We start from the raw sequence: 26,914 nt of genomic DNA, 5'->3' as shown, positions 1-26,914 counted from the left end.
GACCCAAAGGCAGACGCTTAATCACTGCCCCCCCCGGGCCCCCCCCCCCCCCCCGCTTTTTTTGTAATTAAGGAAGCTTTATGCCCAGTGTGGGGCTTGAACTCAGGACTCTGAGAGGAAGAGTTGCATGCTTTACTGACTGAGCCAGCCAGATGCCCTTCAACATAGTATTTTTTTTTTCCTCTTTAGATTTTATTTATTTGAGAGCGAGAGAGAGCATGGGGTGGAGTGGGGAAGTTGCCAAGGAAGAGGGAGAAGTAGACTTCCTGATGAGCAGAGAGCCCAATGCGGGGCTCCATCCCAGGACCCTAAGATCAGGACCTGAGCCAAAGGCAGATGCCTAACCGATGCTTAACCACCCAGGTGCCCCTCAACATAGTATTCTTATAGCAAACATTATGGGCCCCATTTTATTGTGGTTTAGTATCACATAGATTTTGATAGATACACCAATAAGTTCAGGGAAACATGCCGTTGATAAGTCTGTCATGCATGTGTTAGGCCTTGCAGAAAAAAGTCAGGTTCTCCCAGCAGCCAGAGTACAAAGAGCTCACTGTAAGCAAATATGACTTTGGTTATATTGATCTCTAATATGTATAGTTAGAAAGCTTTTGTTTTCTCGTTTCTATTTATTTTTTAAGATTTTATTTTTATGTAATCTGTACCCAATGTGGGGCTCGAATTCACAACCCTGAGATTGAGTCGCATGCTGTACTGACTGAGACAGCCAGGCACCCCTGTTTTTTTTTTTTTTTAATTGGAGTATTTTTATTTTATGTACAATGAGTTGGCATTAAAGTAGGTATCTTGGATATCTGCAGTTAAGGTAGGTTATCTTGGATGACCAATTCAAGGAAGTTCACTTAATCCAACTTAATGAAGCCTATATTCACGTACTGACGGAAACCCTGGTGGCACATACTGAGGCCGTAGTTCCGGATCAGACCGAGCCGGTTTGAGCAGACGCGGCAAGAGCAGAACCCTGGCCACATTTCCTCCGATGGCTCCAGTACAGCTGCTGGTGACCCATCTTGCTCTCTCGGATGCAACAAGGCCAAAAAAAAAAAAAAAAAGCCACCCCGATTTTTTTATTTTTATTTTTTTTAAAGAAGGCTCCATGCCGAGTGTGGGGCTTGAACTCACAAGCTTGAGATCGAGAGTCATGTGCTCTACCGGCTTGAGCCAGACAGGCACTCCTGTTTTCTCATTTTTAAAATGAGGAAAATAGGGCTCCTGGGTGGCTCAGTTGGTTAAGTGACTGCCTTTGGCTCAGGTCAAGATCCTGGAGTCCCAGGATCGAGCCCCGCATCGGGCTCCCTACTCAGCAGTGAGTCTGCTTCTCCCTCGGACCCTCCCCCCCTCATGCTCTCTCTATCTCATTCTCTCTCTCAAATAAATAAATAAAATCTTTAAAAAAAAACAAAAAAAAATAAATGAAAATACAGTTATCTCTTAGGATGGTTGTAAAGATTAAATGAATTCATGTAAAGCATTTAGAGTAATGCTTGGCACCTAATAAATGCTCAATAAATATTAATTGTTAATACTACTGGCATGTCATCTGTTGCATTTAAAGATACCAGGACTGATTGCTGTAATTTGGATGTATATGGCCAACATGATGGTTTTATCACCTACAGTTTCTGATAAGGAGGACCAGTGGTAGAGATCTTTAGTCATTCTTTGATTGATGGTCTTGCCTTTGGCATCCTGTCAGTCTACTGGCATGACTCCAAATTAATGTCAAGCCAACACTAGACTATATTATCTAGATTGTATGTAGTTATATCCTTAAGAGTACTTACCTGGGACCCATGATTAAGTGTTAGGGGGTCCTAGGAACAGCCAGAAAAGTATATCAACATTTGTGTGCATATGCATTTTTTTTAGGAAGAAAGTCATGGAATATTTCATTAAATTCTTTTAGAAGTCTATACCAAAATGAAGTATAAAATCAGTGCCCTAAAATATTCCTCTGGCTTCCTTGCCCTTGCTCCTTATAATAGTAGGTAGGCACAGGGCTGTGGGCCTCTGTGATAAAGCTCAGACCCCATAGTCAGGGGACCACATCAGGAAGCATCACTGATCACATGGATCATAAATAAGAATTTATAAAATATGAAATTAACTGCAGACATTTGAGTTTATAGTAACTCTAAAATCACTTCTGGAATGCTACAAATTAAAATGTAAATAGCAAAAAATAACCTTTAGCCTTGCAAATTATACAGTAATATTTTAAAGGCAGAATTGCTATTGGTACCTGTGATATTGTGATTTATAAAATAAGAAATATATTTGGTCTTTGTCCAGTCCTGGCAAAGAGCTCCTTTGGAATTTACTAAGTGATGAGCCCTAGAAAGGTGTTTTTTGTTATGTTAATGAGGCAACTGGAAAACACCTAGGTCTCCTAAGGATGGGGGCTGGTTGGGGGGGGGATCCAGTCATGTGATTAGAGGGTTGGAACTTTCAGTCCCATCCCCCAACCTCCAGAGTAGGAAGAGGGGCTGGAGGTTGAATCAATTGCCAGTGGCCAGTGATTTCTTTTTTTCTTTTTTTTTTAAAGATTTGAGAGAGGGAGAGAGCACGTGCTTGCACAGGCACGTGGGGGGAGGGGCGGAGAGAATCTTCAAGCAGACTCCCCAAACATGGAGCCAGCGGGGAGCGGCACCCAGGGTTCTATCCTAGGACCCTGAGATTATGACCTGAGCTGAAATCAAGAGTCGGCCTCTTAACTGAGCGACCCAGGTGCCTGGCCAATGGCCAGTGATTTAATCAATCATGCCTATATAATGAAGCCTCCATAAAAACCCAAGAGGACTGTTTTGGGAGAGCTTCCGGGTTGGTGAACACATGGTGGTGTTGGGAGAGTGGGGTGCTCCAAGCATGGAAGCTCCGCCCCCTTTCCCGTACCTTGCCCCACGCATCTCTTCATCTGGCTGCTCCAGAGTTATATCCTTTTATACTAGACCAGGGATCTGGTAAGTAAAATGTTTCTCTGAGTTCTGTGAGCCGCTGTAGCAAATTAATCAAACAAGAGGAGGGAGTCTTTGGAACCTCTGATCTATAGCACAGGTGACAATGTGGACTTGGGACTGGGGCAGTTTTGTAGAACCCAGCCCCTAACTTATGGGATCTGACCTACCTGCAGGTAGTGTCAAAATTGAATGGCTGGTATGTGACAACTGCTTGTCCCAGCACACGTTGGAATTTGGGTGCGGAACCTTTAGTGATATTGAATATTGAAAAAGAAAAAATGGCTGGCTTGTGAGAATTGGTTGGCACTAATCTGAGGTGGTGATTTGATTCTAAACGATGATCTGTTCTTTCAACATAGAGCTCCTCAGAGTAAGGATCAGTCCGCTATAACTTCATGTTTCCTCTGAGATTCTCTACTACCATATGCTTCTCTGCTCACAAAGCACCTTCTGTTGTGGTGTTTATAATCACCTGTTGACCAGTAAGAGATGCTGTATTCAGATGAAAAACATCAATTATTATTCCAGTTAATATTTTCCATTTAGCATTTTGATTTATTAAATCAGGTCTTTGTGAGTTTAATTAGTAGATTCCATTCATCTTTAGCTAAATGGATGACACTAAGTTCTCGCATTTAAAAAAAATTTTATTTTTATTTTTTTAAAGATTTATTTATTTTGGAGAGAGGGGGACACGTGCACATGGGCAGGGGACGGGGGGGGCGCAAGGGGGGGGGGGAGAGAGAGAGAGAGAGAGACTTAAGCAGACTCCATGCTGAGCACAGAGCCCAACGCAGGGCTTGATCTCAAAATCCTGAGATCATGACCTGAGCCGAAACCAAGAGTCAGACGCTCAACCGACTGAGCCACCCAGGTGCCCCAAAAGATTTTATTTTTAAGTAATCCCTACACCCAACATGGGGCTCAAATTTACAACCCTGATGAGAATTGCCCGCTCTACTGACTGAACCAGCCAGGCATCCCTGTGAATTTAATTAGTACATCCCAGGCATCCTTAGATAAATGGATGGCACTAAATTCTTACATTTTGATTTGTTTATTACAGTAATCTCCACACCCAGTGTGGGGCTTGAACTCACAACCCCGAGATCGAGTCGCAAGCTCTTCTGACTGAGCCAGCCAGGCACCCCTAAGTTCTTACATTTTTAAAGCTCATGACTAGACTTTGAATTATGGTGTCTCTGTGTTCATTCAATCAGTCCATATTTATTAAGTGCGTACTGTGTATCAGGAATCCAGTAGTGAGCCAGCAAGCCCACATAATCTCTTTGTTCATGGAGCTTGCCATCTAGTGAGGAAGACAAAATAAGCAATTTCTACACAGTGCAGTAAGTTCTGTGGATAAACTTCACTCTTGCTTCACTGTACTCACTCTAGAGTAGTTTTGGGTGACATTTGCCATTTGAGAATTCTCAAATACAAAACAATCCCATCCCACAACCCTGTAATTAGTATGCAGTGAACAGTTCCTGTGTGTGTAGATCTGTAACGTATCCTGATCATATCTTAGAATTATAGCTTTTATCTCTTTTGATCAGGTACCCTTCATTAATAAGTTTGATTTTAAGTAGTCTCTAAGTTGGACAGCTCCTGTAAGCTGGTGTCTGATGTTCTCAGCACTTGGTACAAACTGTTTTGTCCCAAGTGTACCCAAAACCCTGAGAACACACTTATCTATAATTTGGAAGTCTCCTCTTTCATAGAACATTCCTTCGGTTATCTTCTTTTTGCATACTAGGAAATAATAGCCCTGGAAGATTAACCTAAGCTGAAACCAAGAGTCAGATGCTTAACTGACTGAACCAGCCAGGCGCCTCTGGCCCTGGAAGATTTAAATGACTTGTTGAAGGTCACATTCAAGAGTCTTGGTTAGAGGGAACTGAATTTCTTCCTGATGTGCTCTTTCCATTCTGTTTCATGACTAGCACACGAACAATGTCTATTTCTCATCACCAAAATGCCCCAAATTGTTGAAAATGGTAAATTTATTGTGAAAAATGTTTCTGTTATTTTCAAAAGTTTAAGATGATTAGACATTTGAGGATTTTTGCAAAACCAAGGCTAAAACAAAACTTGGAAGCCCTGGTGACAATCCTGAATCTCTTTAAGAGAGAAAAACTTGGTGTACCTGTCTGGCTTAGTCAGTAGAACGTGTGGCTCTTGATCTCGGGGTTGTGAGTTCGAGCCCCACATTGGGTGTAGAGATTACTTTTTTTGTTAAAGAATTTGTTTATTTGACAGAGAGAGACAAAGCGAGAGAAAGAACACAAGCAGGGGGAGTGGGAGAGGGAGAAGCAGGCTTCCCGCCGAGCAGGGAGCCCGATGCGGGGCTCGATCCCAGGACCCTGGGATCATGACCTGAGCCGAAGGCAGACGCTTAACGACCGAGCCACCCAGGCACCCCGAGATTACTTAAAAAAAAAAAAAATCTTAAAAAAGATAAGAGCTCTATGGAATTTAATAACTTTAACTTCTGATGCTTGCTATTGATATACCACAATGGAAGTTCCATTTTCTGATAAATGGCAACAGAAAATATTAGCTAGGTGACTCAGTCATTAAGCGTCTGCCTTCGGCTCAGGTCATGATCCCAGGGTCCTGGGATCGAGCCCCGCATCGGGCTCCCTGCTCGGCAGGAAGCCTGCTTCTCCCTCTCCCACTTCCCCTGCTTGTGTTCCCTCTCTCGCTGTGTCTCTCTCTGTCAAATAAATCAAATCTTTAAAAAATATATATGTGTATATATATATTAGCTTGAATAAATTTAATAATCAGTATGCATATAGCAAATTCCTGCTCAGTGCCTTTGAATTTTTAATCAATTTTATTGAGGTATAATTTATATATAATAAAATTGAATTTTAAGTATGTATTTGAATTTTGACAAATGCATTTACAGTTGTGTCACTACTGCCACACTTAAGAGCTGCTAGAACATTTTCATCACCTCCCTGAACTCCCATGCCCCTGGACAGTGACTCTTTCCCACCATTTGATCATAGTGTATGATCCATTTAATGTATTGTTGAATTTGGTTTGCTATATTTTGTCGAGGATCTTTTTTTTTTTTTTAAAGATTTTATTTATTTATTTGAGAGAGAGAATGAGATAGAGAGAGAGAGCATGAGAGGGGGTAGGGTCAGAGGGAGAAGCAGACTCCCTGCTGAGCAGGGACCCCGATGTGGGACTCAATCCCAAGACTCCAGGATCATGACCTGAGCCAAAGGCAGTTGCTTAACCAACTGAGCCACCCAGGCACCCCTTTGTTGAGGATCTTTGCATCTGTGTTCTTCAGGGATGTTGACCTGTACTTTTCTTTCCCTGTAGTGTCTGGTTTTGGTATCAAGGTAATGGTGACCTCATATAATGAATTCCGGTCTTTGGCAACCACTTACTTGCTTTCTGTCACTATAATTTTGTCCTTTTTATGATTTCAAATAAATGGAATCATACTGTATATAGTCTTTTGTATCTGACTCTTCAACTTGAGATAATGCTTTTAAGATTCATCTATGTCTTTGCATGTATCAGTTTATTCCTTTGTTATTGCTGGGTAGTATTCCGTTGTATGGTTACAATTTGTTCTACAAATCATCTACATTCTGCAGATGATCCACATTTGGATTAGTTCTAGGTTTTGATTGTTAGGAAGAATGCTGCTATTAACATTTGAAGACAGGTCTTCACATGGCCATAAGTTTTCAGTTTTCTTGGGTAAAGACCTAGGAGTGGGGTTGCTGGGTCATGTGGTTAAGTTTGTTTTACAAGAGCTGGTTTTCCAAAGTGACGGTACCATTTTTCATTCCCATTGTTTATGTACAAGAGTTTCAGATGCTCCACATCTGTGTCAAGACCTGGTATGATCAGTCTCTTTCATTTTGGCCATTCCAGTAGGTGTGTAGTGGTATCTCAGTGTGGTTTTAATTTGCATTTCCCTGATTCTAAAAGGAAAAACCTATAGTTTTTTACCTGCGTGGGGCAAAACCCAGTCCTTCCTCCTCTGTTTTTCTCCCGGGTGTCTTTTACTACTCACACAGAGTATACCACTTCTAGTTACCAAATGTGTGGGGCTCCCCACCCCCAATCAATTTTCTGTGACACCAGCTGGGTGTCTTACACTTCAACTAAATTCTGACACTGTTTACACTTCAACTAAATTCTGACACTATTTACCCAGAGATAACATCACATATTACAGGTTAAGGGCTTAGGCCCACAGGAATACCCACCCCCCCATCCCTCTGCTTTGGACACCAGTCACAAGTCTAGGTTGTCATCTCTGCTTCTGACCGGTCAGCTATAGACTGGAGATTCTAGTGACCCCTCCTTGGATTCTATTAATTTGCTAGAGTGGCTCACAGAACTCAAGGCAACACTATTCATCGGTTTATTAAAAGGTAAATACAGATGAAAAGCTAGATGAAGAGCTTCATAGGGTGAAGTCTGGGAGGGTCCTAAGTGCAGGAGCTTCTGTCCCTATGGAGTTGGGGTGTATCATGCTCCCAGTATGGATGTGTTGGACAACCTGGGAGATCTCTGAACCCCCTACTATTGGGACTTTACGGAGGCTTCTCATGTAGGCATGATTAATTATTAACTCTATTTCCAGCCCTTCTACCCTCTCTGGAGAATAGGACTGAAAAGTCCAGCCTTCTAATCATGGCTTGGTCTTTCGGGTGACCAGCCCCATCCAGAAGCCATCCAGGAGCTCATTCAGAGTCACAACAGAACGAAACATGCTTGTGCTTATCACTTAGGAATTAACAAGGGTTTTAGGAGCCTGGTGTCAATGAGCCCAGTCCAAAACCAACTATTAAAACTAGATGCTCCTAATGTTCTTATCACTTAGGAAATTAAGAGGATTTTAGGAGTCTTGTGCCAGGAACAGAGGGGCAGAGACCAAAATATGTATTTTTTGTTATCTCACACTGATGATTAATGATGTTGAGTAGCTGTTCGTGGCCTACTGGCCACTTGTGTATCTACTTTGGAGAAATGTCTGTTCAAATCTTTTGCCCATTTTTTACTGGTTGTCATCTATTTTTGAGTTATATAAGAGTTCTTTCTAATTCTGGATACAAGTCCTTTATCGCATAGGTGTTTTGCATATATTCTGTCCTATCTGGCATGCCTTTTCATTTTCTTGATAGGAGTCTTTCACAGAATAAAAGTTTTAATTTTTTTGTTTTTTTGTTTTTTAAAGATTTTATTTTATTTGACAGAGAGAGACAGAGAGGGAACACAAGCAGGGGGAGTGGGGGAGGGAGAAGCAGGCTCCCCACTGAGCAGGGAGCCTGATGTGGGGCTTGATCCCAGGACCCTGGGATCATGACCTGAGCCGAAGGCAGACGCTTAACGACTGAGCCACCCAGGCACCCAAAAGTTTTAAATTTTGATAAAGCACAATTTATCAATTTTTTTCTCTTATATGTTGAGTTTTTTTTTATCTTACTCTAAGAAATTTTACCTAATTCAAGGTAAAGATTTCACCTGTCTTTTCTCATAGGAGTTCTATAGTTTTAGCTCTTATATTTAGGTCTGTTGTCCATTTTGAGTTCCTTTTTACTTATCATATGAGGTAAGGGTTGAGAATCATTCTTTTATATACAGAGAACCAATTGTTGCAGCACTATTTAAACTAATCTTGCCTCATTGACCACATGTATATGTATGTATGTTTGTATCAGTCTGTTTCTGGGTCCTCTCTTCTGTTCACTTGATCTACAGATCGATCTTCATGCCAAAAATGCACTGTCTTGATTGTTGTAGCTTTAAAGTAACTCTTGAAATCAGTTAAAGTCTTTCAACTTTATTCTTTTCCACAATAGTTTTAATTTCTGTAGGTCCTGTGCATTTCCATGTAAATTTTAGAATCAGTTTGGCATTTTTTTTTAATATTTTATTTCTTCATTTGAGAGAGAGAACACAGGGAGAGGGAGAAGCAGGCTCCCCGCTGAGCAGGGAGCCCGATGCGGGGCTCGATCCCAGGACCCCGAGATCATGACCTGAGCCAAAGGCAGACACTCAACTGACTAAGCCACCCAGGTGCCCCCAGTTTGGCATTTTCAACAAAAAAGATTGCTGGGATTTTTACTGGGATTGCATTTTATCAATAGATTAATTTGGTAGAGGGGCGCCTGGGTGGCTCAGTTGGTTGGGCGACTGTCTTCCGCTCAGGTCATGATCCTGGAGTCCCGGGATCGAGTCCCGCATCGGGCTTCCTGCTCAGCAGTGAGTCTGCTTCTCCCTCGGACCCTCCCCCCCCATCGTGCTCTCTCTCTCTATTTCATTCTTTCTCTCAAATAAATAAAATCTTTAAAAAAAAAGATTAATTTGGCAGAAATTGACATCTTAATTATATTGAAAATTTTTATCTGGGCTTTGATTTTTGGATATTCGTTTTATATTTTACTAATATCCATGAAGCAAGATTTATTTATTTATTTAGTATTTTCATTAATATTCTGTGGAAACATTGAGAAGAATTTATGTTGAGTGTTCCCGACTTCCCCTTATGTGACTGAATGAAGATTTTTACCAGACAGGATAGGACCAGCTCTTAGATTTGGTTCCTTTTTTTGGTGAGCAAAAGAAGAAAGTAAAAGAGGAAGGTAAATAATTTTTGACTAACTTAAGAAGATCTTTATAACTGTTGAACCCCGTGCAAACCAGTGATATTATTTATCTAATTTTAAGCCTAGATCTTATCCCCATCACATAAAATTAATGTATCTTCTTAATTATCTTCTAGATCAGTGCTTTTCAAATTATGGTTTCAAAACATTTTTAGTATCATACACAATGTAGTAGCTTTAGAGTTTTTTGAATAGCACCTGGTGCCCTAAACTACTTGATGAAATTTTAATTTGGGGAGATTCATTCCTGGCACAGTGTTAGTGGTGGCGCAAAATGTAAACTGCTGATGGGAGCAAATCAGAAAATCCTAAATCTGGGGTCTCCTTTCTTAAATTTAGGATAGACAAAAAGCAAAGAGATTAGAAAACAACCTTCCACTTCTTGGAAAATTTGATACTCTGTGACTTAAAAAGTTTGCCTAAGTCTCAGTTTAATTTAATCATTTCCACTGACCAGCCTTGAGTAAAAAAACAGATATTTTGAATGTTGGAAGTGGTCTCTGTTTTTAGGATTCTAGGTTAAAATAAAAATGAAACAAGTAAAATTCTGTTGTTTGAAATTGCTGGAGTATTTTCATAAGTAGAGGCATAACCAAAATCATTAGCTGGTACCAGAACCACTGCCTTCTCCTCACTTTCATGGAAATTTTAATCTAGAGAAGCAAATCTCTTACCCTGGGTTTTGTTACAGCTAGTCCTCCTCGATTTGTGACAGTAGAAGAACTTCTAGAGACAGCGAAAGGAGTCACTAACATGGCTCTAGCCCATGAAATTGTAGTAAATGGAGACTTTCGGATTAAACCGGTTGAATTACCAGAAGACAGGTAAGGCGGTTACTGAGTTACCTTGTTTAGTGGAACTCTGCCATTTACCAGTTCTGGAAAGGTCTTCTCCACTTGATGTCAGTATATTCAAATGTAATTTTTCCTTTTGTATGTCGGTGCTCAAAAAAACCCCACAGTACGTCTATACTTGGAATCACTATTGTTTGGAAATGGATCTCAGGACCACTGATCATAAATAAAAGGTCTAGGAAGTCTCCTGTGGACATCTTTCATGTCAGCTTCTCCCTACTGCATAGGACTTAGCTGTCCTATCTTGTGTTTTCGTTGTATTGTTTCATTCATTTCTTGTAACTGTCACATCGTACTATAGTTGTTGGTTTACTCTGTTCTTCACCAGAGTGTAAACTCTACAAAAACAAAGATTGTGTTATTTTCTATGTCCGTAGCACCTGGCACATAGCCTATTAAATCTAAAACTCTTGATTGTAAAGTGTACCTTTTAAAATGTATTGTCATAAGAAAGAAAAATCATTGCCTGTTGTAATTGTAAAAGTGCCGTGATAAACACTGAGAGTCTGTTAGCCAAGGAGGGGGAATGGCTGCTGGGTTGCCAAGCTATAGTGTCGCCCACATGGGCCTTCTGTGACTTTACAGACATTTCTTCTATGTTCTGCAAAGACAGAACTCTTTCACATTAATAATGAAGAACTACTTGCTTTGCTCTCATAATATACTTTTTTTTTTTTAAGATTTTATTTGTAAATAATTTCTACACCCAGTTTGGGGCTCAAACTCTTAACCCCGATATCATGCTCTACTGACCAAGCCAGCCAGGCTGGTTTTAATGAGATGTTATATGTTAGTTTTACAGTTTGGTACCTAATTAAGCAAGTGTCTCATAGATCACATAGGAATAGGATATTTTCTGGAAAAAAGTCCTTCAGCCTATATACATGCTGAGTTGTTATCTTAAACTACTTAATCATAAATATCTTAAGAAAGTTAATATCTTAAGAAAATTAAGAAAACAGCTCTGAACTTTTCAGTATGTTTTTAATCATATGGCACTGTTGTATGCTATTAATTGGCCCAATGTCATCTGTCCAATGAGTTGAAAATGATTCTGTCCAATGAGGTATTTATTGAAATAAATCACTAAACTTAAAATAAGGTATATCTGGGAAGTCTTTTCTTCATCCAAATTATTTTTAAAATTTCTCACCCTAAACCTATAGAATTTGTGCTTTTGAGAGTAATTTGAGGCTCAAATATTTTATTTATTTTTCTTTTTTCATTTGTTTCCAGCTTGGAGAAGAGAGTAAAGGAGATTGTACATAAAGCTTTTTGGGATTGCTTGAGCGTCCAGCTAAGTGAAGAGCCCCCAACATATGACCATGCCATCAAACTTGTTGGCGAAATCAAAGAGGTGAGGCAGAGAGCAAATTGTGGTGCTTTTCTGGTGTGTTAGGAGTATTCAACCTCTCTGTGTTACTGCACCAGAAGACTGGAAAGAAATTGAAGGATAAGCGAAAGTACTTGCTGAAATGTGGATTAAGACTATTTTTGGCTCAATGCCCTTTTAAAAATTTGAAACAAGCTATGATAACCTGAAGGTTTTATGTTTGTAAATGAAAGTATATATTTAAAGATTTATTTATTTATTTAGAGAGCACACATGCAGGGGCAGGGTCAGAGGGAGGGAAGAAAGAATTCAAACAGACCGCACTGAGTGCGGAGCCCGACATGGGGCTCGATCTCCCAACCCGAATGACCCTGAATTCGTGACCTGAGCTGAAGCCAGGAGTTGGACACCTAACTGACTGAGCCACCCAGGTGCTCCTGAAGGTTTATATTTTTAGAAACAGAATCATTTAAAGAAAACAAAAGTTATTTTGCAATATAGGTGATTTATAAAAATTTTAATAGGTGTGGATGTGTTCAGTTTATAATGGACAAAAAGTGATTCAGTCTGTGGGATAGAGAAGGCATTAAGTAGAAGTTAAGACTCTTTCTGCAAACGCCTTTAGCAGTCATATCGAAGAAGAAATGCATCCGTGAAAATTGGCATCTGTGGTTGGCTCAGAGGCTCATGTTAATTATGTTTTTTCTCACTTTTAACAGTTTATCTTTTATCTGGCTGACTGCTACATAAACCTTAAATGGAAGCTTAAATAGTTACTCTAAGTGATTTGCAAACGGGCAGCTGGCTGGCTCAGTCAGTAGAGTGTGCAACTCTTGATCTCAGGGTTATGAGTTCGAGCCCCGTGTTGGGCATAGAGCCTACTTTAAAAATAAATAAATGAGGGGCGCCTGGGTGGCTCAGTCGTTAAGCATCTGCCTTCGGCTCAGGTCATGATCCCAGGGTCCTGGGATCGAGCCCCATATCGGGCTCCCTGCTCAGTGGGAAGTCTGCTTCTCCCTCTTCCAATCCCCCCTGTTTGTGTTCCTGCTCTCACTCTCTCTCTGTCAAATAAATAAAATCTTAAAAAAATAAAAAATAAATGATTTGTAAACATGTTTTCTATAGACTGTTAAGAGGTTAAAATATGTATCACAAAAAAAATATGTATCACAGTAGCAACTGTATTATAGTAATGATGGATAAGCCCTTATTTGGGTAATTGTAAATTCCTTTGCATATAATAAAAAATGATGTCTGACTAAGAAACTTTGATTAAACTTGGCTGTGCTCTCTTGTAGACTCTCTTATCTTTCTTGCTGCCTGGTCACACTAGACTGAGAAACCAGATAACAGAAGTCTTGGATCTGGATCTGATAAAGCAAGAAGCAGAGAATGGAGCCTTAGACATTTCCAAGCTGGCAGAATTCATTATTGGTATGATGGGGACCCTATGTGCACCTGCTCGAGATGAGGAAGTCAGGAAACTAAAGGACATCAAGGAAATAGTGCCCCTTTTCAGGTATGGGAATCATGTTAATCACCTTCAGTGTGCTTAAAATACAGAGCCTTTTCTTTCATTCTTTTTAGATTATTCATCTTAGAGTTGGGGGAGAGGGAGAGGGAGAGAGTCTCAAATAGACTCCCTGCTGAGCGTGGACACAGGGCTCAATCAGAGCCTATTTTCAGATTTGGACTTCAAATGTAGATACTCATAAATTAAGAAAAAAAAATTAAAATGCAAACATTTTGTAAAATATAGAAAAGTAGAAAGAAGGAAAAACAATCACCCATAATTTTGCCATCTAAAGGCAAAAATCACTGTTAATCATGTTGATATTTTTTCTCCCTCAACATTTTATTTTGAAAAATTCCAAACTTACAAAAAAGTTGTAAAAAAGAAAACCCAAAAAACAAAAAACAAGTACGGTGAACACTCATATCCTTTTTACAGATCTCCCAGGTTTTTTGTTTGTTTGTTTTAAAGATTTATTTATTTGAAAGAGAGAGAGGGAGTGTGGTGGAGAGGGAGAGAGTGCGGAGCCCAACACGGGACTCAGTCTCATGACCCTGAGATCATGACCTGAGCCAAAATCAAGAGTCAGGCGTCTAATTGAGCCACCCAGGAGCTTCCAGACATTATATTTTAGCCTTAAATGTTTGAGTAGGTGTCTCCCAAGAATGTGAACATTCTCCTATATAATCAAAAAACAGAGGCACCTGGCTAGTTCAGTCACTAGAGTGTGCCATTCTTGATCTCGGGGTTATGAGTTCCAACCCCACATTGGGTGTAGAGACTACTTTAAAATAAGCAAGGGGCGCCTGGGTGGCTCATTCGGTTAAGCATCTGCTTTCGGCTCAGTTCAGGATCTCAGGATCCTGGGATTAAGGCCCACATCGGGCTCCCAGCTCAGCAGGAAGCCTCCTTCCCCCTCTCTCTCTGACCCTCCCTCTGCTTGTCCTCTGTCAAATAAATAAATAAAATCTTAAAAAATAAAATAAAAATCTTAAAACAAAAATAAAAAACAACCAACACATTGAAGAAATATAACATGAATATAATCCTTTTAACATATAATTCATATTAACTTCCTTTGGTCTTTTGGGTGTGTTTATTTTTAAACCTAATCATAATCAAATTTATATCGTTTTTTTTTTAAGCAGGCTCCACACCTAACGTGGAGCTTGTACTCATGACCCCGAGATCAAGAATTGCATGCTGGGGCGCCTGGGTGTCTCAGTTGGTTAAGCGACTGCCTTCGGCTCAGGTCATGATCCTGGAGTCCCGGGATCGAGTCCCACATCGGGCTTTCTGCTCAGCAGGGAGTCTGCTTCTCCCTCTGCCCCTCTTCCCTCTTGTGCTCAAAAAAAAAAAAAAAAAAGAGTTGCATGCTCTACCAGCTGAGCCAGCCAGGTGCCCCAAATTTATATAATTTTTATGATAATATTATTGACAAGGGATTGACACGATGCTGCCTGATAATTTGACTTTTGGTTAACTGCTTAGTTCTATTTTTCCTGTAAACAGATAAAGGTGTTAGGCATCAAAATGCTACCATGCAACATTGCTTATGGGGAAAGTGACCTCTGATTGGTAAATTGCATCTGGACTAAAAGAAATGATAATGAACTATAAATACTGGATGGGACACCACACGTTGGATGTCCTTTAGGGTAGTAGCTTTTATAACAGGTCATGCCCCTAGTGGAGACACTGGAAGCCATGCCATAGAATTATTACAGAATATATTAGCACCTGAGGCTTGTAAGCCAGGTGGTTCCCATAGGTCTGTCTGCTCTTGGCTGTTACTGGAACTTGCTGAAGAGGAATGGTTGGTGCTGCCTTGTTGGCCAGCTGTGTGACTAGATGATGCCAGACCCGGGGCTTACGGTCGTCTCATGAGCCCAAGTGTTCAGTTGACTCGAAGAAGTCCTTCTGGTGGGCATTGCAGGCCTGACTTTTTCTAGAAACATCATACCCTTAATCATTTCACTTTTTTTTAATTGAAAGTATCATTGATATAATTGTATATTCATGTGGAGTTGTAAGAAATAACACAGTACACTTTATCCAGTTTCCCCCAAAGCTAACATTTCACAAACCTGTAGTATATCACAACTAGAATATTGACATTGATACAATCCAGTGACCTCACTTAGATTTCCACTTTTACTTCAATGCGTTTTATGTGTATGTATGTTAATTTTTATATAATTGTATCCCCTGTGTAAATTTGTTTTATTTTTTTTTAAAGATTTTATTTATTTGAGAGAGCAAGAATGAGAGAGAGCACGAGAGGGAAGGGGTCAGAGGGAGAAGCAGGCTCCCCGCTGAGCAGGGAGCCCAATGCGGGACTCGATCCCGGGACTCCCAGGATCATGACCTGAGCCAAAGGCAGCCGCTTAACCAACTGAGCCACCCAGGCGCCCCCCTGTGTAAATTTGTGTATTCACCGCTACATTCAAGGTCCTGGGCAGTTCCAACCCCATAGGATCCCTTTTATGACCAACTTAGATTATTTTTAAAACTCCCCATAAGCATTTGCAATGGCTGCAAGATATTCATTTGCATAGATATAGTTAACTATTACTCTGTTAAGATGGACAATTAGAGTAGGCATAATTATTTGCTATTTAATCCTGCCATAAACATCCTTGTGCATAAAACTTTTTTCTATATTTTAGGTTATTTCCTAAATATAAGGTTGTTGTGTTTTTTTTTTTAATTTTATTTATTTATTTCACAGAGAGAGAGATAGCGAGAGCAGGAACACAAGCAGGGGGAGTGGGAGAGGGAGAAGCAGGCTTCCCGCGGAGCAGGGAGCCCGATATGGGACGCGATCCCAGGACCCTGGGATCATGACCTGAGCCGAAGGCAGATGCTTAACGACTGAGCCACCCAGGCGCCCCTAAATATAAGTTCTTAAATAGGATTACTATGTCAGAGGATAGGAACAGTTTTAAGACTCTCATTGCATGTTACCAAGTTGCTTTCCAAAAGTTCCTTTCATTTTCAGCTTTTAAGATTTTATTTATTTGAGAGCAAGAAAGAGCTGGCACAAGTTCTGGGGGGAGGGGCAGAGGTAGAGGGAGAAGCAGGCTCCCTACTGAGCAGGGAACCCTACTTGGGGCTCGATCCCAGGACACTGGGATCATGACCTGAGCCGAAGGCAGATGCCTAACCGACTGAGCCACCCAGGTGCCTCTTATTTTCAGCTTTTTTCTTTTTTTAAAAGATTTTATTTATTTATTTGACAGAGAGACACAGCGGGAGGGGGAACACAAGCAGGGGGAATGGGAGAGGGAGAAGCAGGCTTCCTGCTGAACAGAGATCCCAATGCGGGGCTTGATTCCAGGACCCTGGGATCGTGACCTGAGCCGAAGGCAGATGCCCAACGACTGAGCCACCCAGGCACCCCTATTTTCAGCTTTCTTGATATCATTATATAAGTATTTGGTACATATAAAAATGCTCTGCATTGTGAAGTTAACCTCTGGGTTTAGAAAGCACTGAAAAGACCTCCCAAAAAGGGGCACCTGGCTGGTTCAGTCTGTAGAGTGTGCTACTTTTAAGCTTAGAGTCATGAGTTCAAACCCCATGCTGGGTGTGGAGATTACTTAAAAATCTTAAAAGGGGCGCCTGGGTGGCTCAGTCGTTAAGCATCTGCCTTCGGCTCAGGTCATGATCATGGGGTCCTGCGATCGAGCCCCGCATCGGGCTCCCTGCTCCGCGGGAAGCCTGCTTCTCCCTCTCCCACTCCCCCTGCTTGTGTTTCCTCTCTCGCTATGTCTCTCTCTGTCAAATAAATAAAATCTTAAAAAAAACGAAAACAAACCTCTTAAAAATGGATTTGTTCATTCATGAAACAAGCTCTTACTGAGCATCTCTTATGTGCTGGGCATGGTGCTAGATGTTAGAAATAGTAAGAGCTTCTAATAAGGCCAAGTGAGGAGTTCCTAGGAAGTGAGTCCCCTGGGGAGAGAGCTTGCAGCAAACTCAACCTAAACTCAATTCCTACTGGGAGGAGACGGGCCTGGGGAGCCCAGCAAAGTGGGAGTGCAGACACTGTTGAAGGGGAGACAGCTGATTGGGACCACGAAGGAATATGGCCCACGTTGTCAGACCCTCTGATTTATCAGGAGAGCCTGGAAATGGAGGTCTTTAAAAACACTGTGAGCATGAACGCATTCGTGGGCTACTCCAGTCAGCGGCTGCCAGCGGGCAGTTTCCAGCAGTCACTGGTCTGCTGTAGGTGGATGTGGGGAATTGCTAAGGAGCATTCAGAGGAGAGGCAGAATGTCCCCTGGAGAAGTGGGCTGTCCCAGGTACTTGGGAGGTGGACAGGATGTCAGCGGAGAGGCCAGTGTGTCTTTTCCATAATAAACTTACCCACACGTAAGGTCATTGTATCATACAGCGTTCAGTCCGTCCCAGAGGGCGTCAGGGGACTCAGGACGTTTGACCCCGTTCTTCCTTCCCTGTGGGGCCACACCCACGCCTGTACCTTGGGTTCTCAGCCACTCCTGCAAGTAGGTTACTTAGCAGCTCCCAGCCTCTGGAGACGAGGCGATGGTACGAGGGCAGGACTGAAGGCATCCTGAGCGTCGGGTCAGGTCTGCCCATCGGGCACATTCAGAGTGTGAGCTTGCAGTTCTGCCACAAAACTAGAACAGAAAACGGGGCCCTGAAACTAAGAGCCTGGGGGAAGAGGGGAGAGACGAGAGAGTTCTTATTCTTTCTTCCCGAGGAAAGTGAATTAGCCTGTGGGAGAGTGGGACCGGGTGCTCCGCGCCCTCCAGGTTGTCCTTCCTCTGTGGCTGCCAGGAGCGCTAACTCCGTCCGAAGAACGAGTTCCAGCCTAGACAGGCGGTGGGAGAGCTGTGTTTGCTTAGAGGTAGGGCGTAGAGGAGCGGGGACAGAAGGCAGCTTAAAAATTTGCAGTCTTTTTAATCCGTTATTTAAATTCTTGTGTTTTCTAAATTTTTCTTTTTTTTTTTTATGGTTGTTACTTGTTTTTTATTAAGTAATCTTTATGCCCAATATGGGACTCAAACTCACAACCCCAGGGTCAAGAGTCCCATGCTCTACCGGCTGAGCCAGCCAGGCGCCCCTCTAAATTTGTTTTTCTTAATCTACACGCTCTTGACTTTCCAACTTGCTGCCCTTTTTGGGATGAAAGCCTCTCTCAAATCTGCTCCCCTCTTTCCTCTAAGACCGTGCTTCCTTGACACATGCCCAGTTCTAAATGCTTTTCTCCCTTTTCTCTCAGGGCAATTTTTTCCGTGTTGGACCTCATGAAAGTAGACATGGCGAACTTTGCCGTCACTAGCATTAGGCCACACCTCATGCAGCAGTCCGTGGACTATGAAAGGAAGAAGTTTCAACAGCTTTTGGAGAAGCAGCCAAGTACGTCTAATGCTTTGTGGTGTCCTGTGCTCTGTTTTTCCATTTCAGGGCCGTGGCTGGTTGCACAACAATACTGTTTGCAAAATAAAACTAAAATTTTGTATGGGAGTGTTCTGATTTCAAGACCAAAAAGCACAAGACTTTGGACTTGACAACTGACAAGCAAGAGAAACAGAAGTAGAATATAAGAAAATAAATTTAAAAGAACAAAGAAGTCCTAAATTAAATAGGTTTTTAATGAGAACAGTTTGGGATAAATTGTATGCTTGGCTTTGATCTTTAAAACATGACCGACTTCTTGTGACTATTTAATTCACTTTCCCCTCTCTTGGAGGTACATGAAGAAATTTTACTTTGCCTCCGTTCTATATGCAGAAAATCTTCCTGGTTTTATACCCAGAGAAGGTCTCATTTTTATAAGCCTCTCCAGTGATAGCAGGAGAAGAGAGGACTATAGAATCCAAAACTGTGTTGCATTTCTGGGGTGCTTTTTTGCGGGGGAGTTTCTGCATCGGCAACTGATGTTCCTGGTAAATTATAGCCTTCAGATCCAATTTTTTTATTTAAGATTTTATTTACCTATTTGAGAGCAAGAGAGAGCACAAGCAGGGGGTAGGGCAGAGGGAGAAGGAGAAGCAGACTCTCCGTGGAGCTGGGAGCCCGATGTGGGGCTCGATCCCAGGACCCTGAGATCATGACTTGAGCCAAAGGCAGATGGTCAACCAACTGACTGAGCCACCCAGGTGCCCCTGGATCCAATTTATTTTGAGTTCCATTTAGCCCCTAACTTGGGTGATCAAAGAAGAAAATGGCAGTCTCTGGCTAGATGGTGTCGCCTGCCCAGAATAGTTCGTGCAGCACCCGGAGCAGGTGTCCATCCTGCCACAGACAGAGAAGGAGGGGTCAAGAAAGAGAAGAGCAGAAGAAACAGTACCAGGAGAAGACTGGATGCTGTTCCCAGCACACACACAGGGCGTGTGCCCAGGGCGGGTGCATGATCAGAATAACCCTCGCACCATAAGCCTACGAGAGGCGCACTATTTTTTTTTAACCCCTTTTTACAAATGTGGACATCGATTTTGAGAGATTTTTGACCAGAATGATTGACCATCCAGTTCACTTTCTCAACCAGTGTTGTACTGCCCCTCAGGAGGCATCCAGGCTGGCCATTTTCCAGGCCGAAGAGCCTTAGTGTGAGAGTCGGGTGCCAGCAGCCAAGGTCCAGTGAAGGACCGCTGTTGAGCCGGTCAGGCTCCTCCTTCCTCCTCACGTGTACAAGCTGCTGGGCTACAGAGTGTGCCGCCTGCAGAAGGTTACTGGTGTGTTGATACAGGTGCATCCTGCGGCTGTGAAGAGTGGACACCCGCCATGTCCTTGGCCGCCCACTTGGCTTGAAGGTGACCTTCGCCGGCAGAGCCACAGCACGTTCCAGGAGCTGTCAGAGGGACTTTCTGTTCCAGACGCTGCAGAAGCCACGTCCTGGGGGTGGCAGAGCTCCCCTCCCATGAGACTGAAAGCAAATGAGCTTGATGGGAGACTCGGATCTAGACAAGGAAAAGCCTCATTTTCAGTGTGGAGGATACTTTACACTGGGAAACTCGCCAATGTCTCCACCTGTCCCTGGGCAAGAAGTTTTGCATCTCACTGAGCTGAAGTGTTTGGAGCCCCCAGCCTTGTCTCCTGCCGTGGTCGGGGTGGGAGTGAAGACCGTGGTTTTTTTGAACATCTGTAGGTGGCAAGGCTGGCCATGTGCTTTGTATTCGCGATCTTGTTTAATCCTCGGAACTGCCTATGAGGTGGGGTATTATCCATCTCTTTATATTAGGAATCTGATCATTCTTAGCTAGTAATTTGCAATACTGTGATTTAAACTGAGTTTTATTTGATTCCAAAGTCTGTGCTCTCTATATATCACACCTTCAGGATGATCTTCCCTAAAGTCATTCCAAGAAGCGTCCCTCCTGAGTGTCATAGTAATGTTTGCAGCCTTGTGTTTCACAGATTCCCTGGACTTTGTCACCCAGTGGCTGGAAGAAGCTGCAGATGACCTTATGAATCAGAAGTATAAAAATGCTCTGCCAGCTGGGGGAGGGGCCGCTGGCTCTGGGGACGGTCCCATGCCAAATCCTGTGGCTGTCCAGAATTATGCATACCTGAAGCTTCTGAAATGGGACCACCTCCAGAGACCTTTCCCAGAAGTAGGTGCTCCAGAGCAGTCTAACTGCTCATTTCTTTTTGTGCTGCAGAACTTTTAAAAAATAATAGTTTTGTGATGATACAGTTCTCTTACCAGGAAATTTCCCCTTTTAAATTGAACAATTCAGTGGTTTTTAGTTTATTTACAGTTAGAGGACCATTACCACGATTTAATCTCAAAACATTTTCATCACCCAAAAAAGACCCTGTGCCCATTAGCGGTCACTACCCTTTCCCCCCTCCCATACTCCTGGGCAGCCACTAATGTACTTCCTGTCTCCATGGATTTGCCTATTCTGGACAATTCTTATAAATGGGATCCTGCAGTATTGGCCTTTTGTGTCTGGCTTCTTTGACTAAGCATAATGTTCCTCCAGGTTGTAGCATGTATCAGTACTTCATTTTTTTTTTTTAAGATTTTATTCATTTGACAGCACAAGCAGGGGGAGTTGCAGAGAGGGAGAAGCAGACTCCCTGCTGAGCAGGGAGCCCAACTCGGGCTCAATCCCAGGACCCTGAGATCATGACCTGAGCTGAAGGCAGACACTTAACCGACTGAGCCACCCGGCACCCCAGTACTTCATTTTTTTTAAGTTGTATTTTTTTTACTCTAGAATATGCATAGTACAAAATTAAATACAAAAAAAAAATCTTTAAAAAAATTTTTAATTAAGTGCTACACCCAGCGTGGGGCTCAAACTCCCAACCCCCAGATCAGGAGTTGCATAGTCCACTGACTGAGCCAGCCAGGCGCCCCGAAATTCACTATCTTTATGTGTGCAGTTCAGGACGTTAAGGACTTTCTCATGGTTGGGCCACCATCACCACCATCCTTCTCCAGAACTTTTCCATCTTCACAAATTCAAACTCTTTAAATACCTTTAAACACAATTCATGCCTCCCTCCCCCTTACCCCTGGCAACCACCATTCTCCTTTGTGTGTCTGGATCTGATGACTCTAGGTGAGTCATCTGAATAGAATCTTAACAGTATTTGTCCTTTTGTGTCTGGCTTATTTCACTCGGCAGATTGTCTTCAAGGTTCATCCATGTGGTGGTGTGTGTCAGCGTTTTCTTTTTAAGGCTGAACGATATTCTCGTGGTTGTCCCACATTTTGTTGAGTCCTTCATCGGTTGATAGACATTTGGGTTGCTTCTACTTTTTGGCTATTGTGAATTGTGCTGCTCTGAACGTTTGTGTACAGGTTTTGATGGGGGCACATGTTTGCAGTTCTCTTGGGTGAATACCTAGGCTGAGAATTGCTGGGTTATGCGGTGACTCGGTTTCCCTTGGAGGAACTGCCAGGCTGTTTTCCTGAGCAGCCACCTCCCTTTCCCGTCCCCCAGCAGCGTGTGGGCCTCCCAGTGTGTACTGCTGAGTCGCTCTCCTGTTTTTACACAACCTGATTACAACCATAACAGTGATGTTGCTTTTCAGTTTTATCTAAAAAATACTGCTTCCCGTTCCACGTGGAGCATAAATAAATAAAAGTTTTTCACAATAAATAATTCTAACTGCAGTGGTCCTTTAAGAAGACTGGCAAGGATTTCCCCCATTTTGTCTGTAACCTGCTGGTTTAGTGTGTAGACTCCCTCATTTCTGAGGGCACTCAGGCTTTTTATCTCTAGCCTCAGAAACTGCTACTTCTCTAAATCTTTCTCCTCTAAGTTCCTATTTTTCCTTTCAAGACGCTGTAAGCCTAAGGCTTCACTCTTGCCACTGAGTTCCTTCTTTCGCACCAAAGGAGGCTCTAAAGAGGGTGTTGTATTGAGCAGGTAGGGGAGGCTCCATTCCGAATAGTGGCACGTTCTCTTCCGGAGGGCAGTTCGCAGCCTGACATTTCTTTTAAAAATACCGCTGTGGGGAAGATGGTGTTTTTCACTGGATACCAATATCTACCCTGAGGATTGATGGTTGGAAATCTTTTGTATCCTAAACCCAAGTCCTGCACAAAGCTGGGATGCTGCTGTGTCACCAAGTGAAGTCAAGGAAGAGGCTGGGTCTGTGGAAGCATTTCTGCTTGAGAAGAATTCTAGGCTAAGACCCTAAATTGTTAATGTCTTGATTTGGTGTGTCAGTCTCTTATAGCAAGACATTTATTTGGTTCACCTATAAAAACTCCTATCGGAAGGTGTATTCATCAGCCCTTCCAGTGTTCTTTCCCTCATCCCACGCAGGGCACTTTAGCCTAGTAGGATGCACGGGTGTCTAGCATGGGGGATGCAGTCAGGGAAATCCACTCAACTGCTTTCAGGGTGGCTTTGGATTGTTTTCTGTCATTCCTCCTTTTTTCTACTTACTGTTTCTTTTTTGTTTTCTTTATTCACTCACCGATTCTTGAGGGCCTCCTTTGTGCTAGTGAGGGGGACAACAAGGTGAATCACGTAGGCTCTCCCTTCAAGCAGCTTCTCCCCTCCTTCCCTCTGGGCTCTGGCTGGAGTGCTTGGCTGCCTGGTTTGCTCTGGACTGGGCGGGGGGGTTGCTGTTCACAGGACTTGGGAGTTCCAGTTTTAAAGCCAGGACAGCCCGGGACAAACTGAGATGAGTTGGTCACTCTAGCTCCATATCTCATTACTCTTTTCCTGTCTCATGATAGAACTCCCAGTTATTGAGTGTTGGCTCTGCCAGCCCACTTTAGATCCATGGCCAGCCCTGTGAAGCAGGAATCCGTTTTGCACAGGGCTCAGGGTTGAAGAAATTTGCGTGAGGTTATACTGTGTTTCAGTGGCCACCTGCCTCCCGTTCTTAGTGAGTGCGCTCTATAGCAGTCTTCCTAAGGAGAAAGGGGCTCTGAGGGGCAAGGATGATTCACGCATGACTCCCTCAGCTCTGAAATGACTAGAAGATTCTGAGGGCATCTGTGGAGCCACGTGTGGGCCTGTGACCCCACTGCCTCCTGCTGGCCAGCCTGCATCTCCCGCTCAGGGATGATTTCTGTTGTCTCCATTACAGACCGTTTTGATGGACCAGGCTCGCTTCCAAGAGCTCCAGCTCCAGCTGGAGCAGCTCACCATCCTGGGAGCCGTGTTGCTGGTCACGTTCAGCATGGCAGCCCCAGGAATTTCCAGCCAGGCTGACTTTGCTGAGAAACTCAAGATGATCGTGAAGGTTCTGCTGACAGATACGCATCTGCCGTAAGTGGCCCCTGTGGGACGGATGGGAGGCAGCGGGTGGCCGAGAGCAGCCTGCAGGGGAGTCTCCCAGTGTGGGGATGCTCCGGGGCTGCTCTCTAGGACCTGAGAGGAAACTTTGCTTCCTGGTTTTTCCACCCCAGCAGAACTGATTCGGATTCATACGAACGGCGTTAGAGTCGATTCTAGGGTCTGCAATGCTCTAGGAGAGTGGCTTTCACATTTTTAGGACCAGGACCCCCAATAAGAAATTCATTTTCCGCTGTGACCTAGTACACACTTCAAGCACACATGTAACTGAAATAAAAACTTCACAAAGTGAAACTTAACCTGAACCATGCTTAGCACAAATTCTTATAACATTAAAACAAAACTGGTTGCTGCCCACTGAAATGCTCTCACAACCCCCTAACAGTTTGGGTGGCACGGCCCTGGGAAAGGTCCTCTTAAGAAGTGGGTGGTGTCCGCCCAAGTCGCTGGGCTGTGAGCAGTTTTGTGCCCTTGCCCACTCCTCACGGCCCCTCGTCCTGCGTGTAAATGCCTCAGTTCATCGGGCAGCACGAAGCCACCCCTGTGCGGGGCGGCGGCTATGTCTGCTCCTGCGGAGATGTCCGCTCGGGTCCATGTGGTTCCCAGCCTACAGGATATTCTTTACTGGTTAGAAGTAAACATGGCCTCTGACAAGGCCCAGGTCAGAGGATTCCTGGAAGAGAATGTCCCCAGACATTCTCATTCTTACGAAACGGAGGCATTTTCCTGCCAAGTTCGCACAAAGCATGCCCGTGCTTGGTGTGGTGAGGGGTGTGTGCACATGCTGGGTTAGGCCGGGAGGGGATTGCTGAGCTGAGGCCCTGGCACGGGGGTAGCCCTGGACAGTCACCGAGGTCCCCCCCCGCCCCCTCCCAAGCAGACCTGGTTGTCTACTGCTTAAAGCTCTCGGTGAGGGGCCCCGTCTGGTGCTTCCTTAGGGGGGGGTCCCACCCTCTGCTGCGGTACCCACCCTGGCTCTCGGGTTGGCACAGAGTTGGTACCAGCAGGGAGTCCCAGGGCTTGCACATTTGCTCTCACGACTCCTGCTGTACAAAGGGGTTAGGCCCAGAACAAAGGCCTTATAGGAAACCCACCAGCAGGAGGGCTCCTCACTAATACTCCAGGAGAGCCCAAGGGCTCTGGAAAATCAAGGTGCTCATTTTTTTTAACTTTGGGAGTTCAGTGTTATTAATTCTTTTAAAGTAGTTAATACATTCCCATGTTTCACAAATCGAAAGGGACAGAAGGGTATCCAGGGAGAAGTTTCTCTCCCACTCCCGTCCCGCAGCTCCCTGATTCTGGGTTCGTGCGAATTACTCAGTGGCATTCAAGATTTCAGGCTTATTTCAGCACACAGATGCTAGCAAGAAGTTGGGTTTGGGGTTGTTAGCGCTGGTATAGTCAGAGCGCTTCCCTTCCCATTGTCCTTTCTAGCAGAGAGAGAGAGAAAGAGAGAGACTCCTAAGTCAGGTGTCCACAGCCTGGAAGGTTGGGGGCAGGGAAGAGAGTCCTAGACTTTCTCTTTGAACATGTCAGTCTACGATCTGACTCAGATTGTGACCCTTATCAGGGCTTGGGCTTGTAACTTGGCTCGAGCTTGGTGGATGTGCACTTTGCTTACGGGCTCTCTCTTCCCTGCCTTCTCCTTTCCCTTCTGTACTCCAGCTCCTTCCATCTGAAGGACGCCCTGACTACCATTGGGGAGAAAGTCTGCCTGGAGGTGAGCAGCTGCCTTGCCCTGTGTGGGCTCACCGCATTCTCCACGGAAAAGGAGGCTGTGCTCAAGGGCCAGATCCAGTCTGTGGCCAGTCCTGACGACCCCATCCGCAGGATCATGGGTACGTTTTGGGGGGAAAAGATGGGCAGCAGGGATGTGCCCTTGGAGGGGCTGGCAGACCGGCCCCTCTGAAGAAATCTAGAAGGCTCTGATAGGTTCTGAGTGCTGATGAGTGAGGAAAGAGTGAGTAATCACCACCAATGAGCGTGACCCAAAGGTCTGGACAAGTGACCAGGCAGCTGTCATTGTTCTGAGGGCTCTGACTTTGGAATCAGAGGCTTTGTTCAGAACCCTGCTCCAGCACTGTGAGGTAATAGAAAATATAAGCATTGGTCTCTGCCCCCGTTCTAGCACAGGGCTCCTAAAATTCTTGTTATTTCCTAAGTGATAAGAGCACTAAGCGCATCTTTTGTTCTGAGATTGGTCTTTGACCTGGATCCTGACACAGAGCTCTTAAATCCTTTGGAATTTCCTGGGTGACAGGAGTGTCTTTGGTTCTAATGAGGCAACTCTGGGTGGGCTCTGAAAGACCAGGCCGTGCTTAGAAGCCCGGAGTCTTCAGCTCCCCCGCCCCGCCCCCACCCTCCAAGAAAGGCGAGAGGGGCTGGAAATGCCTGTGATGAAGCTGCCATAAATATCCCAGAAGTACAGGGTTCCGGGAGCTTCTGGGTTATCCGTGTAATGGGAGGGTGATGGACCCCAACTCCACAAAAGCTCCTGCCCTCAGGACTCTCCCAGACCTCACCCTATATGTCTTTTGTTCTGTTTTTCATCTGTATCTAAATCCTTTAGTATGTAATAAGCTAGTAAACATAAGTGTTTCCCTGAGTTCTATGAGCTGTTCTAGCCAATAATCAAAATCCAGGGGAGAGGAGGTCATGGGACCCTCCAGTTTGTAGCCAAGTCAGACGGAAGCTGGAGGCATCCTGGGGACCTACTGCTTGCAGTTGGCGTCTGAAATGGAGGTGGGGGGGCAGCCTCGTGCGACTGAGCCCCTGGCCTGTGGGATGTGAAACTCCCTCCAGGTAGTATCAGAATGGAGTACAATAGTAGGACAC

The 26,914-nt window shown here is 43.9% G+C and overlaps 1 protein-coding gene and 1 pseudogene across 7 annotated transcripts in view; one reads left to right on the top strand and one right to left on the bottom strand.

Moving 5' to 3' along the window:
- Positions 1 to 26,914, top strand: part of TCP11L1 (t-complex 11 like 1) — a 40,908-nt gene that overhangs the window by 4,684 nt on the left and 9,310 nt on the right. For 6 of the 7 annotated variants that reach the window (XM_073904797.1, XM_073904795.1, XM_025879404.2 and 3 more), the window contains 7 exons: positions 10,323 to 10,455; positions 11,722 to 11,842; positions 13,117 to 13,337; positions 18,586 to 18,722; positions 20,724 to 20,920; positions 23,871 to 24,052; positions 25,745 to 25,917. In XM_073904797.1, coding sequence (XP_073760898.1) covers positions 10,323 to 10,455; positions 11,722 to 11,842; positions 13,117 to 13,337; positions 18,586 to 18,722; positions 20,724 to 20,920; positions 23,871 to 24,052; positions 25,745 to 25,917 — 1,164 coding nt within the window. The remainder of the gene's footprint in view (positions 1 to 10,322; positions 10,456 to 11,721; positions 11,843 to 13,116; positions 13,338 to 18,585; positions 18,723 to 20,723; positions 20,921 to 23,870; positions 24,053 to 25,744; positions 25,918 to 26,914) is intronic. The other variant, XM_073904798.1, reaches the window with a different exon arrangement.
- LOC112829685 (small ribosomal subunit protein uS14-like) lies at positions 608 to 1,032 on the bottom strand (annotated as a pseudogene).

Source organism: Callorhinus ursinus, unplaced genomic scaffold (genome assembly GCF_003265705.2).
Source record: "Callorhinus ursinus isolate GAN/ISIS: 27379988/994484 unplaced genomic scaffold, GSC_fseal_2.0 scaffold21, whole genome shotgun sequence".
Lineage (NCBI taxonomy): Eukaryota > Metazoa > Chordata > Mammalia > Carnivora > Otariidae > Callorhinus > Callorhinus ursinus.
The sequence above is the reverse complement of the archived record's forward strand: the minus strand, read 5'-3'. Positions and strand labels throughout refer to the sequence as shown.